The sequence below is a fragment of the Haemorhous mexicanus genome, chromosome 1, assembly GCF_027477595.1.
Source record: "Haemorhous mexicanus isolate bHaeMex1 chromosome 1, bHaeMex1.pri, whole genome shotgun sequence".
Lineage (NCBI taxonomy): Eukaryota > Metazoa > Chordata > Aves > Passeriformes > Fringillidae > Haemorhous > Haemorhous mexicanus.
In genome coordinates this window covers 22,666,203-22,691,930 of record NC_082341.1, presented here as the reverse complement: position 1 = coordinate 22,691,930, position 25,728 = coordinate 22,666,203, and the positions used below count along the sequence as shown (strand labels likewise).

General features: G+C 38.7%; 1 protein-coding gene across 1 annotated transcript; it reads right to left on the bottom strand.

Annotated features, from left to right (window-relative positions):
• Window positions 1-1,315: 1,315 nt before the first annotated feature.
• Window positions 1,316-24,764, bottom strand: LOC132325538 (pituitary tumor-transforming gene 1 protein-interacting protein-like). The gene is made up of 7 exons (XM_059842962.1): window positions 24,587-24,764; window positions 22,395-22,447; window positions 19,913-20,021; window positions 17,152-17,266; window positions 13,580-13,645; window positions 9,507-9,553; window positions 1,316-2,847 (listed from the first exon to the last, which is right to left on the bottom strand). The coding sequence occupies exons 1-7, from the start codon at window positions 24,699-24,701 to the stop codon at window positions 2,798-2,800; spliced, it is 555 nt and encodes a 184-aa protein (XP_059698945.1). The 5' UTR covers window positions 24,702-24,764; the 3' UTR covers window positions 1,316-2,797.
• Between the last annotated feature and the right edge of the window lie 964 nt (window positions 24,765-25,728).

The window sequence follows — 25,728 nt, the reverse complement described above, 5'->3', positions numbered from 1 at the left end:
AATCACAATGAACAGAGATACAACTCCCAGGCCTAGGTTATGCTGTTTCCCTACTTTTATTTTGTTATTATGTTGCATAGCTTCTGTTTCTTTTGTTGAAAAAGTGTGGAGGAAGGGAAGATCACACCCAAGATGATAAATGCCTTTGTTCATACACCTGAGAATCAAAGATACAATGTTACCTTTCTACAACTGTTTTCCCAATTGTGGGTACACTGAATACAAAGACAAATAAGCCTTCTTGTGGTAAGCCACAGAAAGAAATAGTGACATACAGAAAAGCAGAGAGCTAATTAATATAATGAAATGAGGGTATTTTCCATCCAATTATTTGCTCCAATGAACACTGAAAAGAAAGGTTAAATAATCTGAAAAGTCCAGGGATTTTGTGAGGATTTCTGCATTTTCTATTAAGCTCTAAAGCTGGTGTCCACAACGGTCTCATTAAATTAGTAGTCTTAACTGTGTAAGCAAAAATATACCACATTTGATGTCCAGCTTAACATTTTGTATAAATTTAAGGCTTAACCTAAGGTAAATTTGATCACAGTCATCACCTTTTCATGTCCACAACTGCCACAACTATTTTGGTTCTCCAAGTACTTTACCATCTTTGAAATTGTAAGAAAGGTTGTCCCTCCTCCCCTTTTTGATAGAATACATGACAGCCCTTCATACACTGTAGCAGGTGCTGAAGAAAAATGCTTTTCTATTAAGTCAGGAATGTCCCTACTTGGTCATGAGACAGACTTTAATCATTTTTGCAAAAGTTATCTCCGGGGAAAACCATCAGCATGTTTCATTTCCACACTATCAACTCACTCTTATCACAGACCATCATTCTTCTAAGACAGGCATTTGAATAATACTTCAGATTTGACAATGGCTGACAGATAAAGAAACATGAAATTAAACACAGTGCCTACTAATAAAGTGCTAAATGTGAGTTAAAGGAAAAAGAAAAAACAGATCAATATTTCACTAACAGTAATTACAATACAGATTCAGAAAGTAGGAAACCTATTTTTATATCAATTCCTGAGAAACTATACAGAGAAACAGTTTGAAAAGGTAAAGCCAGTGAAAGAACACTGTACCAAAACCAGTGGTGGTATTTACTAAACCTATGCAGAGGCAGGTTCTTAGACACTGCAAGGAATGGCAATTTACATCCTCACCCGCAGGCCTGATCTAATCCTGCCAGAGACAACCAGCAAAAATGCAATTTTTCCTTCTCCAAAGTCATACTTAGGAAATTCTTTTAAACCAAGTTAATTTAAAATGGTATGGAACAACAGAAGTGGACAGAATCATATTCAAGATGTTAAAGAGTTTATTTTAGGAATGTGGACAAAAATAACACAAACATCTTCAATACTGTACATTTGCTTAACAGATAATAAACAGCAAGGGAGGTGATTTAAAGTGTGCAGAATAAACAGGAACATACAATTAGACTGGGGGGACAGAAGAGCTCTTTGCTTGTCACATCATACTGGTAAGCTACCAAAAGTGCTCAAGGAAACACCTCTATGAAAAGTAAGACAGGAAATAAATCACATTATGGAAATATCAAAAGAACAATAAAAGTTAAAAAAAAATACTGCCTGCTTATTGTACTGGCTCTGGCAGGGACTGAGGTAACTTTCTTCACAGCAGCCCTTATGGTGCTGCTTTGCTTTGGATTTGTGGCAAAAATAGTGCTGGTAACACACACCAGTGCTTTGGCTTTTGCTGAGCATTGCTTGCACAGCATCAAGGTTTCATTTTCCCCCCACTCTGCTTGCTCCAGCAACTAGGCCAGGGGGGAACAAGAAGCTGGGAGAGGACACAGTTGGCACAGCTGGCCAAAACTGACCCAAACTGGCCCTATTCCAGGCTCACCAAGAAAAGTGAAGGGGAGGCTGGGCAGAGGTCTGCTTCTGGGAGGTGGCAATTGCCTTTGCAGAATTTGTTCCCTCTACCCTCCTTGCCTTCTCTTACTGTGCCTTTATCTCAACCCTTTGCTGTTCCCATTCTCTCCTGCATCTCCCCAAGGGAGGGAGGAAGCAGCTGGGCAGTGCTTCAGCTGCTGGCCAGGGTCAGAATCTGGGCAACTTTATACTATATTTTTTTACATTAAGTTTGCAGAAGAAAAGTGCTTACACAGGCTGATGTTTCTTAAATTTAGGAACACCTATGTTTGTTTCAAGATCAACCTTCCTCCAATTTTGCTAACTGTATTCAAAGTACATATTAACATTCCCACAACTGAATTTAATTATTCAAAGACAAATATACCCCTCTCTGTCAAGCCCTACACATTACACTCTTGGAAGATGCTTTTCCAGGCAAAAGAATCTCCACCCACAAGAATATGCATGATGTATTTTTCATCAACTATTTCTGCTATGTGGAGCTGTGCTTCCATGTTGCTTTTTATTATATATATATAAAAAAATCTCTATTTAGGAACATAAGAACACCTGCTTTAAGTAGCAGTTAAGACTGAACTCAAAATCACACTATTGTGACTATTAACCAACTGAGTCAAGTAATAAAAAATAGATTTTAAGAAGAGGAAAGAAACTAACTTCAGTGAACATTTCAACAACAAAAAACATTTATGGAAAATTAGTTCCATACACGTAGGAGATAGAAGTATGTTATTTCAGAAAGTCTTAGCTGCTTCTAGTTTTACAACCAGGAAAAAACACTTTGGAGAGAAAAAAACAAAAGTGAAAGAGCACAAAGGGCTAATGAAAACAAACTGTCTTCCTGGATTCTGGAGTACAGCTCTTGTGGAAGGTGCTCATCTTTATTCATTCTCAAATCTGCTGTAAGGGTTATCAGAATCCTGGAGAAGACCTGTAAAACAAAATGGGACTAGTTATTATTTTCTTTTTAGAAAAAACCCTGAGTTATTGACTTCACTGCTATCGGTAACTGCATGTAACAAATCCAAAAGGCAATTCTTGTAATAGTTGCTCTATTACCCAGACAGTCAAGTATTATAATAAATTGGAAGTGTTCTTAAGCACTCTTATTTCTCAGACAATAATCATGAATAATTTTTTCATGATTTAGCAGGGAGAGAACATTTTTCTATGAAAAATTATTACAGAAAAACCATTTCTCATCTGTGAGGTATACCCCAAAAAATGCACTTGTGAGAATCAAGAAAAAAATCCAAGTACAGAGATGTCTCAAGAAGAACAGATTCTGAGTGGCCAGTTTATAAATGCAAGTGACTATAAGATCATCATCCTTTTAAAATGTAAGATGTTACTACTTTGACTTAGTTCTACTTCAATTATACCCAACCATCTGTCACATTCAGTCACTTACAGCTTATCTGCAACAGGACAATAATCTCTAAGAAAAAATGAAGATCGCTTCTTATGTGCACTAAAACCACCAGGGACCAGAACGAGAGCATCCCTTAATCCAAGTTACAGTATGTTTCCCTCACAAAGATTCTTAATGACTTTATACTAGAATACTGTCACAGAAAGCACTGCAAAGCCATCCAATTGTGCTGAGTGCCTGGATATGCAGAGCATCCTCTGTACAGGTTAGCTGAGCAATCGCTGTTCCACACAGAAAATAATTTCAAAGAGACTTTAAACCACACTTTAAATCTGGGGTAGGCAGAAGACTGAAAATAAAGGAGTCCTATAAGAGAGCAGAGGCTGACCTTATGTTTGAAAGGACAGGACACTATTGCTACCTTTTCTGCCAAGATTTTTATACTGATGTCTGACAAGGACTCTTCTGTAGCTCACTTCTCTAGGCGTGGAGACAGAGGACAGTGCAGACGAGCAACTCCAAATCACAAACGTTCAGATTCACAACAATGAAAAAAAATATTTCTAGTCACTGCCCAACCTTGCAAGAACTCTCAGTCCTTTTCACACCAAAGCTCTTTCACATATACCTGCACACAGATATTGAACATTGACAGTTTAATCTGGAAGTCAAAACCAAATGGTGCTGCAGGCAGACTACACTATTGCCTACCTTGTGCAGTTGGTGAGCTTCATTTGAACTGCCAGGTTATTTTAAGATGCCAGTCAAGCAGCACAATTATTGTATCAGTTACTGCAACTAACTACCTGATAGGGAACAGTAAATATTTGGAATAAAGAATAAATATGAAAAGTCCTATAATCCCTCAAATAAACAAGATTACAAGCAGTCAACTTGCAAAATGTTAATATCTAATCTATCCCTCGTACATATGACCCTCACTTGTCCAAGGAGTAAGCCAGTAACATTTATAAAGCTTCAGCCAGGTAACATGACATATAGTCTATTTACCTGGTGTAGTACCTTGTACAGAGGTACTATCCATTTCTATAATTGGTTTTGAGAAAATAAATAAATAAAAATTAAGCATTTGGTTAACAAGAATATGCTTAGATGATATAATTGCAAAAAATAATCTACACTATTTTCAGATTTTGAATTTTTTATATTTTTAAGCTTCTAGAAAGTGGTTACTTCTCAAATTTTAATATTACCGTTCATGCATTTAAACAAGCAGTTGTGATGTCCACTATGTCTATTCTAGCTGTCAAGTAAACTAATACACAATAAAAAATCCTCCATTATCCTTGGCCTGCCATTCAACCTTCAGTGCCTTCAGGTAATATTCTTGCATTAATTTAACCCCAACCCAAAGAGAGAAGAAACATTTATTTTACTCCCAGATCGTCACCACCCCCACCCTTCCTCCAGACTTGTTAACACTTTGGCAGCTAGGATTTATGGCTCCTAATATATTTAGTTACCTGAAACACAACATAAAAGTCCAATTAAAAAAAAAAATGCAGTACTCCTGTATGTCACCCTTTTGAAACATAAAACACATTTACACAACATTTACCAAAAATCAGCATCAATACTGGAAATTACCACTATTATTACAATTGCCATTGCATAAACTCCCTGCACTCATTAAGTTACATTTGCAAATAAATGCACCTAACTTCAAAAAGCTTTCCACAAAGTAACAAGAGGTGGTACCATATTCCCTGGAAAAATGAACACAGCCTGCAGACTTTTCTCTGTAGAGTCTGGCAAGTGCTTATTATATTTTTATGCTATTTCATTTAGGACACATACTCAACACTTCACAGGTCTGAAAGTAGCACAGTAAACCGCCAGACATTGTTCTTAACAGCTTAAACAGCTGAAACCCAATGGAAAAGTTTTTCTACATCCAGTAGTGCCAATTTCAAATTAATCAGAGGATTCTGTAAGAGTCCTGATAAACCTTTCCTACACCATTCTGAGGAGTGAATATACTCTCCTCTTCCCCTGCCCAAAAACACTCAGCTAAAAGCCATTTTAGAAAACTAATCCTCATATTTCAAGTGAATGTGTCATTTTTACTCCTCACTGCATATATCATTCCCAGTAGTACTTCCTTTAATTTTACTGCATTATGTTTAGGAATGAACAGATCTAATCAACACCAATCAGGAATTAATATGCCTAACTTAAAGTACTCTCACCTGTTTTATCACAAAAAGCTGAAACTAAATAGGCTTTAAGAACTAAGGGTCAATCCAGTGTGAGTATTTTTGGCTCTGACTTCAGAAATTGATCTCCTAGAAAAAACGGACACCAAGAGAAATAGCAAGCTCTCCTTCCAAATGAGGATAACCACGGGTTACAATACCTGATACACTTTGCTTTCAGCCTTGCTCTCAAGCCTGCACCCAGCATTTAAATTTCTTTTACCCTCATAATTTTAAGTACATCATAAGATTACTTTAAGTAAGAGGAGTGAGACAGCAGCTCATCACTTGCACCAGCTCTTACTGAAGAAGTATCAGGCTCCAGTAAGTGGACAAAAACTATATGGGGAGACATACAAAAAAAGGAGCATGACAAAAAACTTCTGTCAGCTGCCAGAGCTGCCCTGCCAGTGTCAGGAGGAGCTGGCAGCCCATACTATTGGGGCAGCATGTCTGGTTCAGCTGAAGCTCTGGTGCTGCCTGGAACCAGACAGGAGTTGTCTCTCAACTGTTTCCTGTCTGACATGAGAGCCACTACCAAGTTGCCATTTACCCTCAGGGGTTCAGAGAAACCAGATGTTTGCATCTTCAGGAGCCTTGTTTGCAATCAAGTCCATTGCATGTCACTGGTGAACTTGAATATTGGCACACAGGTCACTTAAAAGTTCTTACTTCTATTTACCCTCATTTTGAGGTTAGTATTTGACCTACTTAGCAGTATCTACGAAACACTCAAAAACTTGAAAGGTATAGTAGTCAAGTATTTTTCATTAGTTTACAGGAAATAATGAAGCATGTTAGTAAATATGAAATGACAAAACAATGGTGAAAAGAAATGAATACCTCTTTCCAGCATATTCATTTATATTGTATACTAACTATGCAAATTCCCAGTCATTGAGATCTGACTCTCATCACGTACCAACACTGCCCAAAAACAGAATTAAGTGAAATACTTACAAGAGACTGTGTAAAGTTGAAAACAAAAAACAAAAAACCAACCTAGTTTGCTGTATGTCTTCACCCCTTATTAAACTTTTCCTCTTTATTTCTAGACCCCCATATTAACAACTGTATTCTTAACAAACAAACTAAATAGCTTTCAGTGTTTTGCAATATAAGGTTCTCCTGCCTTGCATTCAGAACACTAAAGAAGGTGAAGGCAAAGTATCTACCTTGAACAGAAGAAACATTTACTGTTATAAACTACCAAATGAAAAACCAAAGCCTTATAAACAAGAGAGGATTACATATCATTAAAATAGCTAATCAAAAGCTTTGCAGAACAAAAGCAATGAAATCATAATCATTTTGCAAAAATTAAATGAAAAGAATCCTTCCACTAATACTCTGCAAAATCCTCAAATAAATAAATAATAAAGCAGCTTCTCACTAATGCTATACTGAACACACAATAGAAGCAAATGCAGCAGGAATTAAATTGTAGTTCCTTTGTGTACTACACAAGCTGCAAAGTACTCCAAATTCTACTTTAAATTTTTCCTAAGAGTCAACATATAATTTGTGTAATCATACTGCATTCATATATGTGAGCAAATGAAAAATACTATCAAATTGTGCAACAAAGAAATAATTGAAAGTGCGTACTCCTGGTTGCTAAAGCTCTCTATTGCTTCCAATGCTCCCAAAGGATTGTGGCTAGAGTGACACCTGCAGTGCATTATAAATGTGTAATTACCATTTAAATGGGGTATGGAAAGCTGGGGATGAAATGGGAAAAGGCATTTCCTTAAAGCCAACCAAATACTGAAATTTTGGGCATCATCGTCTTTATCTACAGTCAGGTTAACAAAGTCATTGTCATTCTGCCACCCATCCATGCCTACTTAACTGAGAATCCTCTCTGCAGTGTGTAAGAGTGCAAAATAATCTAGTGCCTCCATAATTATTTGCAGCAATTTTTATTAGATTGTGTTTCATATGCTAACACCTGTATTTTCTAGACAGTAAAAAACGTGGACAGAAGATCCAAGTCTCACGGAATTATTCTGACCACCATTTGTCTGTGTATTATCAGAATACAACCCTTATATTTAACAGCAATTATTTTTTTGAATTTCAAAATTTATACATATTTTGTATTTAATTTTTCCTCAGTTACACACATCCTTTAAGGATGTGCGAATTATGTTATGTGAGAGTAAATTTTTTCTTTAAAACAAAAATTAACCATGAGATTCCAAATTGATAAATCTGATAATATAAATTAATCTTTGTTTTAGCAATACAGCAAACCTGTCAATAAACTTTATATGGAAGTTTGCTAATAAAATTTAAGTTTTATAGTCCAATTGCAATCTTGTGCAGGTAAGCTGCATTGCAAAACCTAAGTGCAGGAAGAAGTGAGTATGTCTGACTTCCTACAAGAAAGAACACCTTCTATTAACGCAATGAATGTACAAACTTGTTTTTCATTTATTCATTGATAGTGGAGGCAAAATGACACTAGCTCTCCTATGACTGTGGACAGTATAACTACAAGCAATACTTGATTTATTGAATTTGATGTCTGTATTCCAGAGGCATTGCATTATACAGTTTAAAATTTCAGGGAACTCAAGTACTCCAACAAGATCCAGCAAACCACTCCACAAAGCTCTGAAAGTTGAGTACTGAACAGACAACGGTCTTCAGTGAAATATAGGGCCATGCAGAGACAAATGAACTGGTTTCACAAGCAGAACACAACTGAAAGCAGCTTTCACACCACTGAACCCCAGTGCAGGGCTCTGATAATGGAACTGTGACTCTGCACCCAGGACTGCATCTTGGCTACATCCAGGAGATGCAAATGTCCATCTGCACTGAGTGCTGCAAGTTATTGTGGGGACACAGCCATTGCCCTAAGTGCTTCACCAGACCTTTCCCAATGATTCAAACTTGCTGTGATTGACTGTGAGGTCTCTTCTAAGGAGAAACAATCACAAAAAGCCTGTATTGTTTCATGTTGTGCTTAGATTTTGTTTGCTTTTTTCACACCTGGACTACTGTTGTCAATCACTCAAAAAACTCTTGAAACTGAACTGTGGTTGAGATACAGGGTTAATTATACTGTAAAATACCACAGAACAACTTCCCTGACTGATGTTTATGAAAAATTACTTCCAGTTTCTACAACATTCTTCCCTCAGTAGCTCAAGCTTCACAGTGTAGTTTTCTTCTATTCCTGCAAAGGATCGTTCCTTCACAAATGTTCTCCAGGCAGAGAATTCCCTGCAGAGTTTGTCTGTATCACTTCTGCATCAGGCAAAGGGCAGGCTACAGATTCATGAAGGCATTCCTAGATTCTGCCAATCAGTTTAACAAGAGGATGAAAATTAACAGCTTTGAGTGATTGTTCAGACCCCTAGAAATACCTTTTCTGACATTAGTGCAATTTGCATAATAAAAAATGCAGCAGAGTTTTAGCAGATCTGTCTCTGAATACACAGTACTATTAACCCTATGAACAAATCAAATGAAAAGTGCAAGCACTGACAAGCCTACATAATAAGAGCCTCCTACACAACACAGCAGGTCCTACAGTCTTGTGATATTCTTCTACAATTGGACCACAGCTCCACTTAAGAACAAAGAAAAAAAGAATTTATTCCTACATTAGGCTGCATCCTCCACCCTTCTTTTTCAAGCTTGATTTAAAAAGCTTGCTATCTACTAGTCAGTCTCTTCTCCTTCAATAGCCATGAGTCCAGCAGCAAAGTTCAAGTAGGTTGATTTATCACATTCAGTAACAAACAAAAAAACCCCCAAACTCAGTTTTCTTACTTAGGAACAGACAGAATAAACCACTTATTTTAATAAATATATTCAAGTGCCCATCCCAAGCACAATGTCTTCTTGCCCAGTTGGACAGTCAGTGCAGGAAGAGAACAGGAGCAAAAATGTGCTAAAATCAGGTGTCAGAAGACAGGCATCAGCAGAAAACTGGGCTTGGGAAAAGGAATCAACTTAGGCAGAGTATCAAAACAAGATGACACATACCATACTTCTTACGTATTTCATCATGCTTCAGTTTTCTTTCATGTTTCCTACAAGAAATAAAGGCAGCAGAAGAACATTCAGACTCTTTTGAGCTGTAAGCAAACTATAATTACATCCAAAAAGGACATCAGCATTTTTACATTAGTATTAGTAACTGCATTACAATTTTTTTTAAAATACTCACACTTAGAAGTTACATATATATTATCTTTCTATTTACACTTCATCTGTAAGTACATACACACACTGTATCTTTAAGACTTACCATAAATTCTTACTAATAGATAGTGTGAACATAAGATGTATGACAATAATAAGAAATACTTTTCTATACAAAAGTGAAGCATCCGCATATATGCACACATTCATAATGAGGTGCTCATCTATACATAAGTAACAAGACACTACACTACACTGGAACACTCCTTAATGCTTTCCAGCAGAGAGCATGATTGTAAAATTTAGCTTTGCACAGAACATACTTTGGAATACTAATTCAATATAATAATCCTAAAATGATAATTCAATATAATAATCCTAAAGTGATAAAAAGGTGCAGTACTATTTTGCTTAAGATGTACAGCAAGTGTAAATGAAAACTACTGCTTCCTAAAATCCAGCATGGCATCCATGCAGAGAATAAATTAAAATACTGTGCTAAATATAACTTGGCTTCTATGTTGTCTGACCGTAAGACCATTTTTAAAGCTGTATCTAGTATTGACAAACTTAAATTATTCACATAAACCAACTGTCTAATGGGTCGATTTCTCCTTCCCTTTTGCAAAGGTGAAGGGGGGTAAAATGAAAGAAGTTTAAATGGAAAAAATTCCATCTTTTCTGAGATAGTTTTCCTATATTACAAAGGAAGTACCTATTTTACTTATTTTAAAAAACAAACATAAAAGCTCCTACACAACTGCTTCATGAGTATGAGCCAGGATCTATATACCTTGAGGAAAAGACATAGAATCTGGCAAAAAAAGTTCCTCTAACAAATTTTTTTTTTAAAAATTGCACCCTTTGCTACCCCCTGTCAAAATTCAACCCAGTTAGACAAGTTGTGACTTCTGCAGGATTCCAATTTGCACATATTCAGCAGAAAGCTGTTAAGCACTGACAGCTTAATTCACCAAAGATCCCATCTGCCCTATGCATATTCCACCTCCAAACAATTCCTACTGCTAATCAGATCCTGGGCATCCTCAGAAGCAATTATCCTGCTTCCTACAGAGCTGAGGGTCGAAGTGGCCTTTTCCAGCAATTGCACTTCTGGAAAAGCACACAGATAAAGCACAATTGGAAAAACCAAACAAGACAGACAGACTCAAAACCTTCCACTACTGTTTCCCAGAGATACCCATGTCCTTTACATCCCTCTGCATTATTAAGCCCAGGCAGCATAGTAAACAAAGCAACCTGGCCAAAATGCAGTAACAGAAGCTGGAGAGTCAGGGTAATGAAATTCATGTAGAAGAAGAAAGTCAGGATTGAGACATTGAAGACAACAGAAAAATGAGGAGGCAAATTTACCCATTGAAGGTAACCTGATAACAGTATTTCTTCTTTCTGTGGTACATAAGAGGAAGATATTATATGGGACAAGGGATCTCAGGAAGAGAACAGAGAAATTCTGCTTAAAGCAGCCTTCTCCAACATAAAACTAAATCCTTCTACTGTATAGTTTATGAGCTCAAACCAGGTTTATTACAGGTGGTAGTAATGGCATTTCTTCCTTGTTTTGCATATCCTGTCTGAAGTAATGAAGACTCATTGCTGCAGTTTCAGCTACTGAAACCTCAGTACTTCAGTAGCCAGTGTGATCTGAATTCAGAAAGCACCTGCTTAAGAAGGGGATGGTGCAAAATCAAGCTGCGTAGGCTTTAAACCTCAGAAAGGCTTTAGGATACTTCCCTAGGCTATTCAAAACAAACCACCAAACATCTAATTAAGTTTGAAGGGTAAAACCATTATTATCAGTGAAACATTCAAACTCTGACAGGCAGCCACGACGGTATCAATTCACCCACGAGTAAATTCTTGCTCAGTAAATAAGGCTTAGGTACACATCAACCCAGAAGAACCAGACACAGCTCTGAACAGGCAGTGCCTGAATCAGCCACCCAGAATTACTGTACCACCCACATCTCACATGATGATCAGCTCAAGTCACTTCAGTCTTGAGTTGGTTGTTTCTTAACACTACTGTTATTACTCCTGAAGTCTTGGCTTCTCATGCAAGTTGTCCCCACGGCCATAAGCTGCGGAAGTATTTTTCTCAATACTAACAATTCACATAATAATTTTCCTTACTTGATTCTTCACAAATAAACTGCCATCCTTTCTTTTCCTGGCCTCTCTCCTTGTTCTCTCTTACTGTCAATTTATACTTGTCTTGACAGACAGAAAATACTAGGTGCTGAAATCATCTTAAAACTTCCACAAAAAAATTTTCCATGGAACACTATGGAACTTAGGCCTCCTTGCTTTGTTTTTACCATTCACTAATGGAATCATGAAATGAAGCTCAGGCTAGTCCTGTTCACCTTCCATTGCCAACTGATATGAACCATACATGAGCTGATATGAGCTGTATTTGAAGCAGCTGTAACCCACAGAAAAAACAAACAACATGCAAGATGACAAGAAAAAAACAGAGCCCGATAGACACAAGGTAAATGCTGTGCCTATTTTCCTCCCGTATTTAACTGAACATTTATCTGATATTTATCTGAACATCTATTCAGCTATTTTCATAAACTATGTGAAAACTTCACAATAGAAAGGAAAGACTACACAGTACGAGGCAGTGTTTTCTTCTGCAGACTGCTTGTCAAAAGTGGATTGTTGAGAATATTAATTTGTTCTACAGCCTGCTAGTAGCAATTCATTCTCCAAAGGTCTTAGAGGAAGGAAGCAGTGGGTAGGGTGAGGTGCTCTAGGTGCTGGAAGTGGCTTACTGCCTGTGTTTTTCCATGACCCCCAGCCACACACACAATTGGTATGCATGTTCAGAACATGGAAACACCCTAGGGCTGCTGCTAGGCTCCTGCAACTAAAGCAGTTTCTGTTTCACAGACACACTCCTGAGACGAGCTGGGAAAGAGGAATGCTGCTCTAAATAAGGCTGCAGGAATCATTCTGGCAGAGCAGCCTGCTCCCAGTGATCTTTGTTCCTAGGCTAAATTCAAGAATGGAGCTGATATTAGCTCTAGGTTGCTAATTGCCTGGTGCAACACCGCCTGCTTGGTGTGTGCACAGCACACCTTATACCCCAGATGCATCAGACTTCCTACAGATTAACTGTACCAAGGGGATGCACAAATAACAGTGGAAAGGTTATGGAACACAATCATCCCATTATGCACGTAGTCAGAAGTCACTGCTTTATAACAAACACAGGTAAGCGCTGTCTTAACTGAACAAAGCAACACAATTAAGGATGTACATTTCACCACAAGGCACAGGGTTTTGGCATACAAAAAACTCTTGATACTCTTCACTGGATCCCTCCTCTTTAGAAAGAAACAAAAGCATTATAGGAGAAACATCATGTTCATACTAGCACTCGGCCTACTGTACTGTGACTAGTTATAACTGGATTAACAAGTAGAGAATTCCCCTTTTTTCTGATCCATTGCAAATTTTTAACATAACTTATCTGAGAAACTGTGTGTGAGCACACTTCCTGAATCAGACATCTATTTCCTACCCTTTCATGCACATTCAAGTCTGACTCTTTCAGCTCACAAATTCAGATGTTTATGAAAACAAATATGCATCTCTTCTCTTCTTGGATAATGCTTGTCATTACCTAGCAGAGATGCACAGAGCACTCATAGTACCTGCCACACTGAGCATCAACTTGTTTGCTCTCTGTTCATTTACAGCAATACATAACCTAATCAGGTTCATCAATCTCATAATAAAGCTCTGTTTTGTAAAAACCTGACACTGTCATGCCTAACATCACAATGCCTCTTTGTTTCCTACTCCATGTATTTCTTAGAAAGGCAGAATACTCCTACATCATCAGGAAGTGTATAGCTATATATCAAGCTGTCAAGACTTACCTCTGAAGAGACTGTAGCCTTCGCTCCTCTCTCTTCCTAGCTAGCTGCTCCTCTTCTTCCTCTAGTCTGCCAGAAAAATGAGGGAAGGAAAGCATAAGAGGAGGAAAAAGCAACTTTATTGCTAAGCTATCACTATTTACTATTTCATAGCCATGTAAAATTTCACAGCTGAGTAAGTTTAATTTACAAGTTTGTGTAATTATCCTTTCACATTTTATAATATCCAAATGCTCTACTCATTGCAGTAATATGCCCTTCAGCCTCCATAGAACTATTTACAGCTTCTTAAGAAAAGGATGCAGACTGTTCCAGAAGCAGGATTCCTAACTGCCCTTTTCCCCACGTGTCACACCCCATTTAAGACTCAGTGTTCTGCATGTGCACAGTTAAGTCCATTGTTGTCCTTTGGAAGATGATTGATGGTTCATAAGCCTTTGATGCCAGAACAATTTATCTTTCCAACAACCATTACTATCCAATCTCAAGCTGCCCCCAGGAAATGAGTCTGTTCCGGAATGAGCAAGGATTTACCTGAGCATCAGCTGTGTGATTCTGGAAAATGCTGAACCTACACAGTACATCTGAGCTGTGCATGTGCAGATATGCTCTACTGAATTCTCTGCTGCACTTTTAGCTTTGTGTCCAGCCTTGGAGAAAGCTCAGTTTCACCTAACCATTAGACAGACTGTGTAAGACTTGTAGGACTCTAAAGCAAATGTCAAACAATTTTTCTGTTAGATCTTCCCTGACAGAATTTATGATGATTCTTCAGGGTTAGTAAATGGACAACTGCCATGCTTGCTAATTAGTAATTAGTAAATGGACAATTGCCAGGTGCTAATCACGTTCCAAAAGGGAATAAAGCTCTGAAGATGTCTGAGTTGAATATTTACAATATTAATATACCTGAGCAGCATTACCACTCATCAGCAGCCACCAAGATCCAAGTTAAGCAAGAGTGACATCCAGTGGTTAATTACAGCATGTCAAATGCTTTAATACACAAAATTCAGACACATTCAGCTTTGGAAATATGAACTCACTTCCTTCATGTGCTCAAAGAAGTCCTTATATCTCTCTCAACATTTTAGTTATTTCAGTATAAGCCAGTACTTAAGAATCCATGCAATGTTTCAGAAACAAAAATTTCTTAGTTTCAGCTTTTTCCACCTAAAGAATTAAAAAAATCTTGGGGGAACAGGAAACACATGCAACAGGTCACCTTTATTTGAAAGCAGTATTAGACTCTTTTGGAAAACGAATCAATTCCCCACTTCAGCATGTCCAGCAAAACTAGAAGCTCCCATTCTTGGGCACCCTTCTGTAAAACTGCTTTACTGGAGACCCCATGTCTTATAACTATGCAATATAATCTTCACAATTTGTGTTGCAAAATATGAAAGCATCAAATAAATAAAATGTTGATGTATGATGCAGAAAATAAATTTCTTCCCTGTACTTAAACAGTATTAAATATCTTCTGATTTCTGGATACTTGGAATTAATTGTTCTTCCAAATTCAGAAAGCTTGAGATTATACAAATAAAAACATGGTTGATAACAGAAGTTCATGAGAGTCTATTTAGCAGTTTCACAAATAATAGCTGTTCATGGAACTGTCACAAGTACAAGGAACCTAACTCGTTAACAAGTCCAAAAACACAGGATAAAAATAAAAACTATGCACCAATATTCCTAGAATTCCTGTGGTAGTATGGACACGGATGAGCCAATTACATTACTGATGTGGGGGTTGATGCACTTAAGTATTCTCTGTGTTCAAGGAAAACCTAAGTTCAGGCTTCTCAAACACTTCAACACCACAGCTTAAGAATTCGCTAAAGAAACACTGATACTTCTGCAAAACAAGGTTACACCTCAGAGCTCAGATGATCCATCTAAAAAAGAATCAGCTAAACAGATCTAGTACTACATTTCCACAATGTGGAACCCTTGCTTCCTCCTATTCACAAAAAAAAAGTTATTTTTGGGGACTCATTTTCCACAAAAGAAAGGAAGAAGAGAGCAAAAGAATTCCTGCTAAGATCCACTGGGCTTAAAGCAAATAATGTACCAGGCTTCAGTGTAATAACACATTCTGACTCCTCCTGAAATAAGCTGGGCCCCAGATTGACAAGACCTTTAAATCCTCTAAAGGTCAGAAGATTAAGCTTGACACCTTTGGAGTCTTGGCATAAGACGACTCTCAACTAACCCTCTATTTTTAGAATTAGATGTTACAGTACTGATTGACAACTTAGCTACTAAAACTGAAGTCCAGCACAAATATCTAGTTTCACAGGATTCAAGCTTTATTTTCTGACATGTCAGCTACAGGGGCCTACTCAGTTGTTCTGCAGAGGATGCTGGCAGATCTTATGTAAGATCTAAACCTGTTCTTTACATCTCCAGGGCTTATCAGCCCAGGGCTTAAGAGTATTCATTTTTGCACTAGGGCAGATTTGGTATACCAGTCTACCAACAGAAGAGGCACACACTTCTTTCTTAGGGAAGAAAGAAATGAATGAGATGTTATTTACAATTATTTTCACTTTTCTTTAAAGCCACAGATGTACCATATTTCTTTGGCTTTAAGTCAGCACTAAACAATGTACAGTTACATAAGTTCTTTTAAAAAAACCAAAATCTCAAATAGGAATGAGTCAAAGATATTTTAAAAAGTACAGGAATCATTTTAAACCTAGAAATAAGGTCCCCATTTTATTCATACAAGAAGTACTGAAAGACAGAAAGAACAGAGCTAGCTGAAACTACACTGTCCAGAAAGCTTTAAAACTTTAACTGATAAAGGGAAGCATGTTGTGCTGTCCCACTTCACACCACAATACTGACATACCTATTTTAGCTACTCGTCAACTGCTTCCCTTCTTTTAAGAATATTAGCTACTCAGAGAAGCCAGATTAAAAAAAAAATTTACAAGTTCTCCAAGATCTCATGAACATTTATTTTTGCAGTACTACTTTCCTTGAAGATTAGTAAATTATTCTTAGTATCTCAGAGCAAAGAAGTATTATCTTACATGTAGAATATCTTTTCGTATTGGCAAAGACAGCTAACCCCTTATATACTGACTGCTGACAGATCCTAGAGCAACTCTAAAACATGGATACCAAGTGCCATATAGAACATTGTTGCTCAGTTACTTTCTCCTCACCTAGCTCCTTTTTGCTGTACTATGAGCTTGCCTTGAAAGAAATTATTTCCACCATTATCAGAAGAAGCAAGGATTTACATGGTCACTGAAAGATTTCATGTCCAATGTTAATAAGAAAGTGTAAAATGTAGAAGTGTAAAGCAACAGCTTATCTGAAGTCAGACACATCAGCGCTGTTACCACTAGAAAACATCACTGTCATTCCAGCACCATTTCCAGTGTCATACTACTTGTCACTAAATATCTCTTATCTTGTTGTCTTTCTCAAACAAATAAAGCAAAGTGATCAAAACTGCTTCCAAATGAAAATATTCTTAGTATACTGGAAAGTAATTGTAGGTGGATAGGGAAGACCAGGACCCAGTGTGAGTAAAGAAAACAAATACACATGTTTACCTCCTCCTCCTGGAACGCCTTCTGCAGTAACAGCAGTAACAGCAGCAGACTGTTACGGACACCAGAATGAGTCCAGCTACCACAGCCATAGCAATAATTAAAGCCTCAAAGTTTACTGAAAAACATGAATATATTCAACTTGTTAGACTCAATCAGTAACACTTATCTTTCTGATAACTCTTACCTTCCTTCCCACATGCTTTTTCATCCCTATATGCAAAACATGATTCTGTTGAACTACCCCAGATAAAATGCAGTATACCACATTAAAACTTTGCTATTATGCATAATCTATACTGAACAGACATTAAGTAAAACCCCATTTCTCATTCTATTACTTCCCAACAAGCTACAAACAAATATACTTCATGCCATAAAGCAAAAACTTTTCAAAAAAATTGTTTTAAACAAAATTAAGTTTTTTTAAAAGTATACTACTTAACTGAAGCAAAAAAGGTTTTTTTTGACCTATTAAAGTGAAGGAAAAGACCATCAGTTTTCAGTCTACACTCCTGGCAACAGCACCTATTTCATCTGCTTACCATTCACGAAAACACCCAACACAAGTAAGCTACTTTGTATTACGCTGTTCTTCACTTCACTCTGATTAATAATCTGTCAACCCATGAAATTCATATAAAATTGTAACTGGAAGACAGTCATTTGTTTTTGACTTTGAAAGCTGCACTATTCACCTTCATTTTCAGCAATGGTGAATAACATTCATCTCTCAATTTTATTTGCTTAAAGAAAAAAACCCATCACCACCACCTTCACAAGTTAATTAATTTTCCTGCTGTGTTTGTAGGGGACAGTCTCAAAAAAGCCATATAATCCCACTGCATATTGCTGCTTGTAATTTGTAAAAAACATATTAAGGAAATGCATATTTGAGGGTGTTTTTGTTGTTTGGTTTGGGGTTTTTTTCTACTTTTTTTAACTGAGAATGCGCTCCATTATGAAGTTTTCATTCTGTGCTTAAGCTACAGTCAATTTAGAAACACAAGTGGCACAAAACATAGAAGCCATTTCCACAGAAGCAGTAAACTGTCAAGACCACTCTTAATATCAGTAGAAAAGAACATGTTCCTCTACCTGGTGTGTTTGAGAGTGTTAACTTACTTCATAGCAGCTCATTTGATGCTGGGTTTTGGATTTCTGGCTCAAACATGCTGGTAACACACCAAAGTTTCAGCTGCTGCTTAACAGGCTCGAAGAGCACCAAAATATTTTCCCACCTCCCCCCTGCCCCCTCCCCTCTGTTCCTCCCAATGAATAGGGCTGGACACAGGTAAGAATGAGAGAGGTCAGGAAGGGATTCAGACAGAACGCTTGAGCCAAGCTGGCCACCAGATAATGTCATGGTCAGTGAAAAAATCTGAGGTAAAGGACAGGTAAGTGGAGGGCAAAACTGGCTTCCAAGGGGAAAGCCAATTCCAATGGGCACTTATTGTTTGAGGACTGGCTGAGCATGTCTGCCTGTGAGGGGTGGTAAAAAAATTGTGTTTTTTCCTCTTCCTCCTTTTCCTTCCCTTTTTAAACTGTCCTTATCTCAAACAAGGAGGTTTTCTGCTCTTGTTCTTTTTTCTTCCTCTATCCCACTGGGGCCATGGGACAGAGGGAGGAAGCAAGCAGCTGTGTGAGTACTCAGATCCTGGCAGGAGTCAGCCCCCCATGCTTCCAGAAAAAAGTCTGCTAAACATTTCCTAACAAAAGCCTTTACTACAACACTGCAAGCCCAGTTTTCTTAAAAGTGAGTTTTATCACTGAAATTATATTCTTATCGTACCCTAAAAAACTCCAACAAAAGTTTAAGCACAAATGCCTGTTCTCAGAAAACAAAGCACAAAGCCCTTCTCCAAGAACACAGAATTGATCAAGTTCACCCATATTTTTTCATCTAGTCACTCTGCAGCAGTCATTAAGTGGTAGTGTTCAGAAACTTGCATGTTCCACTTTAACAGCAATCTTCTACTTCTGCTACCCTAATTTAGACTACTGCAAAATCTCTCTGCCTCTAAGTATGGTAACTTTCTTCAGTCGACACTGTCACTGATAGTTCACCCCCACTTGCTTTTGTCCTTTAGCCTCCTGGTGTCCATGCACAAACACACAGAAAGCAGCAAGTCTTTGCTCTGCTGGACTGAAGCTGTACTCTTGCTTCACACAATAAGCTTTCCCATGCCTTAGGTGTTCTCTGTTCCAGTCTAGTCTGAATCTGGATCTGTACAAACATTATTACAAAAAAACCTCCAAATAATTCACCCTGATGGCAGCACGTGCTCAGTCATGTATTTTGTAGTAAAACATACACAGCTGTTCATGGAAACTGAAGAACAATTACACCATGCAGGATTAAAACCCACAGTGGCACCATGCATGCTCCTTTTAAACCTTATCTACACTGCCTTTGGTACCCATCAATTACACTGTTATTTCAGTTTTTTTAAGCAAAAACAGCATGCAAGAATTTCTGTGTGACTCTAGTCCTGTGGTATTGGATCACTGCTGCCACTGGAATATAATAGAACTGTGGATCTAGACAAATCATCCAACACTTTCAGAAATTTTAAAGAAAGTAAAAATGCTTTAAAGACATTGCATCAGCATACCTACACTGATTTGGGCTATGGCTCCAAATCATAACAACTGCCTCCTCCCCCTGTGCCTCCAAATAAACTATCAGGAAACAGCTCTAGCAAGCTTACTGTAATCATACTCACAAATAATTCTCTACAGCAAAAGTAAAATTAGTACCTACTCCAGCAAACTCCCCATCGAGCATTTGAGAGAGAACACAATGAAGATGGTGGAAAAATACTTCTTACAGGGTAATCAATACATGTGTTGTTGGTGTAACACCAAAGGCACTATGCAAAAGAAACAAGAAAAAACACAAATTATTAATCTTCAAAAACAGTTAACTATCTAGTGCACCACTCCAAAGACAGATTTCTTATCTGAATTTAATACTGGGGAAATTAAGTGCTTTGTCTTCTAAAGCCTACAGAAGTCCTCGTGCAATTTCTCAGTAAAACCTAAACTGAATGGAATAAGAACATTTTGTACTTATGAGTAACACTAGCCTGAAAATATTTGGGAACATACTGAGGTACTCTGCATACTTGAGGGTAAAATGGTTTTGGGTTTAAAATTACTGGAATAAACAAATACGAAATACAAAATCAGACTGCCAACTGCCCAGAATTTTAAAACACCCCGTATCTTTAAGGAATAAAAATACACCTATAATCTTACTTCAGCCTTGCATTTCATTATCCACAGAAAGAAAATAGTAAAGAATCCTTATAAGTCTAGAGAAGCTTTTGCTGCAAGGTAATGAATGATACAGCCTCATCCAGTCTGAGTTGCAAAGTACTCTGTGTACCTTAATTGCACATGCTCACATATCTGGATATTTTTAAAATTTCAAGTTTTTATGTGTATTATAGATAAAATTCCAGCACAACATTTCTGCTTCAGAAGCCATCTCTAAGCATCAAGCTTAGGTTTTGGTTTTCATATGTTAAAATAAATTCTTATTCAGAAGTCATTTACCACAAAACTCAAACAATGAAACAGCTTTGAATAACGGCAATAGGAATCTTAGACAGGACATGTGTTTCTAGGATTCGTTATAAAAAGAGTTCAGCCAGGAACTATGCTTTATCTAACAGTACTATCAAGAACATCTCTGTCATACATCCTCAATTACACAAGGCCTGTTATCTTGCTCTTAATGGATTACAAAACGTTACATACAAAGGAAACCATTTGTAGCAGATTCTGCTTTCTTGAAAAGTGTGGATACAAGAAGACCATATTACTAAGAATAGATTACTATTTTGTAGTTGCTAGACTGTACAATTTAAACATACCCATAAGGACACATCAAGAAAAAAAAAACTAAGAAAAGATAATTCATCTTGCAAAAACAGTGCCCTTTTAATTACAGATGTTAGATGAGAATATTATTTTTGTGGTTCAAATACTTAATAAGAATTACCAGTTCAAAAATAATAACTAATAGGGGGCATGATAAAAGTCACTGTTAAACTCTGAGCATAATGCTGACCCTGTTTTGAGTAGAAAGCTGGATTAGGTGGCTCATGAGGTCTCTTCTAATCCAAATGACTGTACACTGCTGGTGACAACTGGGAGCCCAGAAAGGCCAGCTGCATCCCTCTGATGGAGACTCCTGCATCTAACTACTGAAAACATGTCTAACCCAAAAGGCAATACCTGACACAGCTACTGGCTGGAGCAGGGGCTGAAGTACAAGAAAATATTTCAACGGACTCATTCTCAAAGATAAAAGAATCTGACAACAAACAATCAACAATACAATTCAATTAATACTTTTCCCTTAAAGCCAAAATATGCATCAGACAAGCAGGTAAGTTCAGATATTTCTCAATCTTCCCTGGTGAAAAGGTTTTCCAGTAATGGAAACTTATATGAAACTTAAGATTCCTGAAATGCTTCTTTTCAGTAACATCTGAAGTTTGAATTTGAAATAATCTCTCACTTCTGCTCTGCAGGGACTAATGCCTTCTGCATGCTTATCACAATCCGTATTGTAGCGCTAAAGAAGTTTTCAGCAAAGAACAGAGAAACAAATTCTAACATTTAAACGTCTGCCTTATTGCAATCTCATTGAAAATACACTTTGCTACCAACAGTGGCTTAGCCTGGCAGTCTTCAGCACACAGAGTCTGATGTAGTCAGTGGAAGGACTGGCACACTCTGCTTCAGTTACAGGTACTTCTTGGGGCATCTTTAGAGAAAGGCACTTCCAGTTTATTTGCATTTATTTCCCAGTTTTCCTATCACAGCACAAGAAAAGCAAGGCATTTTAACTGCCTAAGACTGAGTTTATTAGATGGACATTTAACTCTAAGCTGAGTTTATTAGACGGACATTAAACTAAGTGCTACCCACAAAATGAGGATGAGTCTGAGGCAGCAGCAAGATCAACTTGCTCAGCTGAGCTATAAAAGCCCTGAGCACACACTGACACTGGAAGCCTGGACTTGGTCTGTCCTCTCCAGACAAAGCACAGAAACACCCTGAGAGACCAAACCATGGAGCAACTCTGGCAAAGTGAAAGCACACTGGCATCACGTGTGACAGATGGGAAGCAACACATCAGTTGATTCTATCACTTAAATAAGGCACAAATAGCCTAAGAAAGCCTAACAGCTTGATTTCATATCAATCAAAAAAGATGCTAAAATCCTTACCGAAACATTTTTTAGACATTCTTCACAGGACTTCTGGGAAAATGCTGAACATGCTAAAAAAGCCAAACAAAACCAAAATACACAAAGATTATATATTTATTTTTATTCCATAAGGTCAAGCATTTATCATAATATTTAACCTTTTTTTTTTTTTCCTAATCCTAGATAAAAGCAATACTTTTAACTGAAGTAATGAAATCTCAGTAATTCCATTCCAGGAGAACTACAGCAAAGAGAGATAAAAAACATTTAAGTTTAACCTCAGACAGAGGGGAAAAATTCAAGCTTACCTTTACCCTCAGTTTGCTTTCTCTAAGGACAACACAGAAGGTGTAACCCAAGAGTCTCTGGATATCTCTGATGAAATTCTAGAACTCACTTACTTCAATTTAGGGAAAATTCCAAATTCTGCTGCTTTGGAAGCTTTGCAAGAGCTGACCCTTGTTTAGAATTTATCCCCTTCCATAGCCATTCATTTTTTTCTGGGAGAAAAAGTTTTTAAAAATTAAAGCTCTCCAATTAATATGATTTTAAATAACAATAAAAAACACTTCCAAACATAGGACACAAAGTTAATATGCAAGAGTTCAATAAGAACTTTAACAGAAGCTTGACAAGCCAAGCAATGCATTTTCTCTGAATTTAAAAAAAATACATACTGATGTTCACAATTACTTTTTTTAGAAGTACCCCATGCTAATCATCTTAAAAGCAGTCTTTTTTTATCCATAACTCATACATAATTTGTTGCCCACAAGACCGTGTACATGTCATAGTCTTGAACTAGATGAACTATTTGAAAGATGAGGGGGAATCTCCTTTCCTAGTGTGAACCTGGATTTTTATTCTAGTAATTGTTGTTCCTGTGATCGTTTTTATACCAGTTAATGAAACAAGGTTGTTTGTATTTCACTATATCACAAATAAAAGGGGAAAAGATCTCCAAATGGAGCATTAGTCACAACAAGTTGTCAATTTGAGGTAGAGTTATTTGCTTGTGAAACAACTATATATTTCAATATTTTCTTCTCATAATTAACTATTACATATTTCTGATACTAATTCTTAACATTAAATGCATTTTATGTAGCAGTATATTTATGTTTAATTTATATATGCATATAGAAAACCCCCTTACCAGTTTATCCGGTAACAATTAAATTGTTACAGGTACCAATTAACAGCCTAAGTGTAAGGCCCATGTACCAAAAAAAAACCCAACATGAGAAGCAAGTTCAGAAACTGTTCTCAGTTTATACTCAAAAATTTTCCAACAGTTTTCAACATGGAGTACCACCATGCTTATTAAAAAAAGTACTTCATTACTTTTCCAATGAGATTTTTTTCCTGTGAGATTTTAAACACCCAAACAAACATCCTTTCTGAACATGAATTAGTAAGGCTAATTTGCTTCAAGTTAGTTGTCTCAAAAAGCTGAAGGTTCCTTTTTCAAGTATAAACCCTTCCCTAAAGGAAATGAAACACCTCTGCTGGGACATAGACACACCTGTCAAGGTGTACTTAAGATACCCACATTTGATACCAGCCAACCTGCCACACACCTTTGTGGTCACATCTGTTGGTGGCAACTAAATCTGAGGCGCAGCTTCACCAGCTGCCTGCCAAAAGCAACGAAGAGATAAATGATTCCAACAGAAAAGGAAGGGACAAGCACTTCCATCAGTTTCTCCTTCTTCCTCACCATCATCCAGGGTTGAACAAACGCTGGCGACTGTGCACTCTAGGATACCCTGCTTGAGCAAGAGAGGCTGGACCAGGAGACCACTGTGGTCCCTTCCAATCCGCCCCATCCTGCCATTCTGGGACTGCTGTCTCCGTGCCAAAGTCGGGACACCCCCACGGCCCCGGGGGCGGGCAAACCCCAGCGCCATCAGCCCGTCCTTCGGCCGGGAGAGGGCTGTTCCCTCCGGGCACACGGGACCAGCCCGCTCCGCGCCGGACAGCACCACGGCAAGCCCCGAGCTCTCCTCATGGCGCTCCGGGCGCCGCTGGGCCCCGGCAGGCCTCGGGGCGAGCCCGAGCCCGAGCCCGTGTCCGCCGCCGCGCCCCTCTGCCCGGCGCAGGGCGGAGCGCGGGCCCCGGCCAGGCCCGCCCGGGAAGGCCGCGCGGCCGCAGCCGCGGCACGGACGGGAAGCGAAGGGAGAGACGCTGCGCTGCCCGCCCCTCCTTACCCTGCGCCGGCGTCGGCGGAGCCGTGGTGGAGATCTGCTCCAGCCCCGCCACGGCGCGGCCCCACAGCAGCGCCAGGCCCTGCAGCCACAGCGGCCACCGCCACGCCGCCTCCATCGCCGGGACGGCACCGGACCGAACCCGCTGGCTCCGGGAGCCGGCCCCGCGCAGACGCCGCCAGCCCCGGGGGCGGAGCGGGCTCGGGGCGGGGGCGCGGCTCTGCCGGAGCGGGCGGAGCACCGGCCGGGCCGTGCCTTCCCCGCTCTAGGGGCGTGGGGTGAGAGGCTGGGCTGTGGCTGCCGCTTGTCCGCAGTCTCTGGAGAGGGAGATCTCGCGTACACGGGGCCTTTTCCTCACCCTTCTTCGTTTGATGTGACACCCTTTTGCCTGTGAGGGCGAGGAGGTGGCGAGGATCCTGTGGCCTGCCTCCTGGTTTCGTTCCTTAGTGAGGATGCCCAGCAGGCTGCCAGAGCCAACGGAGACAACAAAGACATCCCCAAGCCAGGGCTGGCCAGAGAAATTAATAAAGAGATGGAGACAAATAGAAAATTTGCCACACCTTCCCATTTTAAAAGACTGACGGGTTGTTGGTTTTACGTGGTGACAGGGCCTTTGGGAAGCATTTAGCACTCGAGGTGCCAGGGATATACAGAACACCCAGATAAGTCTGCTAGATACAACACAGGAACAAAAGAAAGACCCTAAACCCTCTGAGATGGCAGTGTGAGGACACACAAGACATTTTGGGCATTTCAGTGGCCTTAGATAGCTGTGGTTAAGCACCAAATTGAGTCCTTAGTGACCAATGAAGTGATTTGCCATGCTGTGACAGCCAATCTTGCTTTAGTTAAACAATCCTACTGCTGAACTTCATTGGCTTCTCTGTGACTTGTTCAGGAATTGGAAGTTTGATATTTGGCAATGAACAGCTGAAGTACTGGTGTAGGTTTTGTTAGTACTCAAAGATTCTGCTTCAAGCAGGAAGCAAACATTCCTTCCAAGTATGGCATTGTTCAGTGACTCCAGCTGCCTGTAACCTCCATTCTCCAACACTCCTTCTCTTCTATTTGGATCATTTTTATTACTCTTGTGTAATAAGGCCATTGTTTCTATAGAAAGTACTGCAATTGGTTTGTGGACATAG

Excerpts from the sequence above, each read along its gene's own strand:
- LOC132325538 (XM_059842962.1), bottom strand. The coding sequence starts at position 24,701 with ATGGAGGCGGCGTGGCGGTGGCCGCTGTGGCTGCAGGGCCTGGCGCTG. Across the intron at positions 22,448-24,586 it reads TCCGCCGACGCCGGCGCAGG|CATGTTCAGCATTTTCCCAG; the intron begins GTAAGGAGGGGC and ends TGGCTTTTTTAG. Across the intron at positions 9,554-13,579 it reads AGGCTACAGTCTCTTCAGAG|GAAACATGAAAGAAAACTGA; the intron begins GTAAGTCTTGAC and ends TATTTCTTGTAG.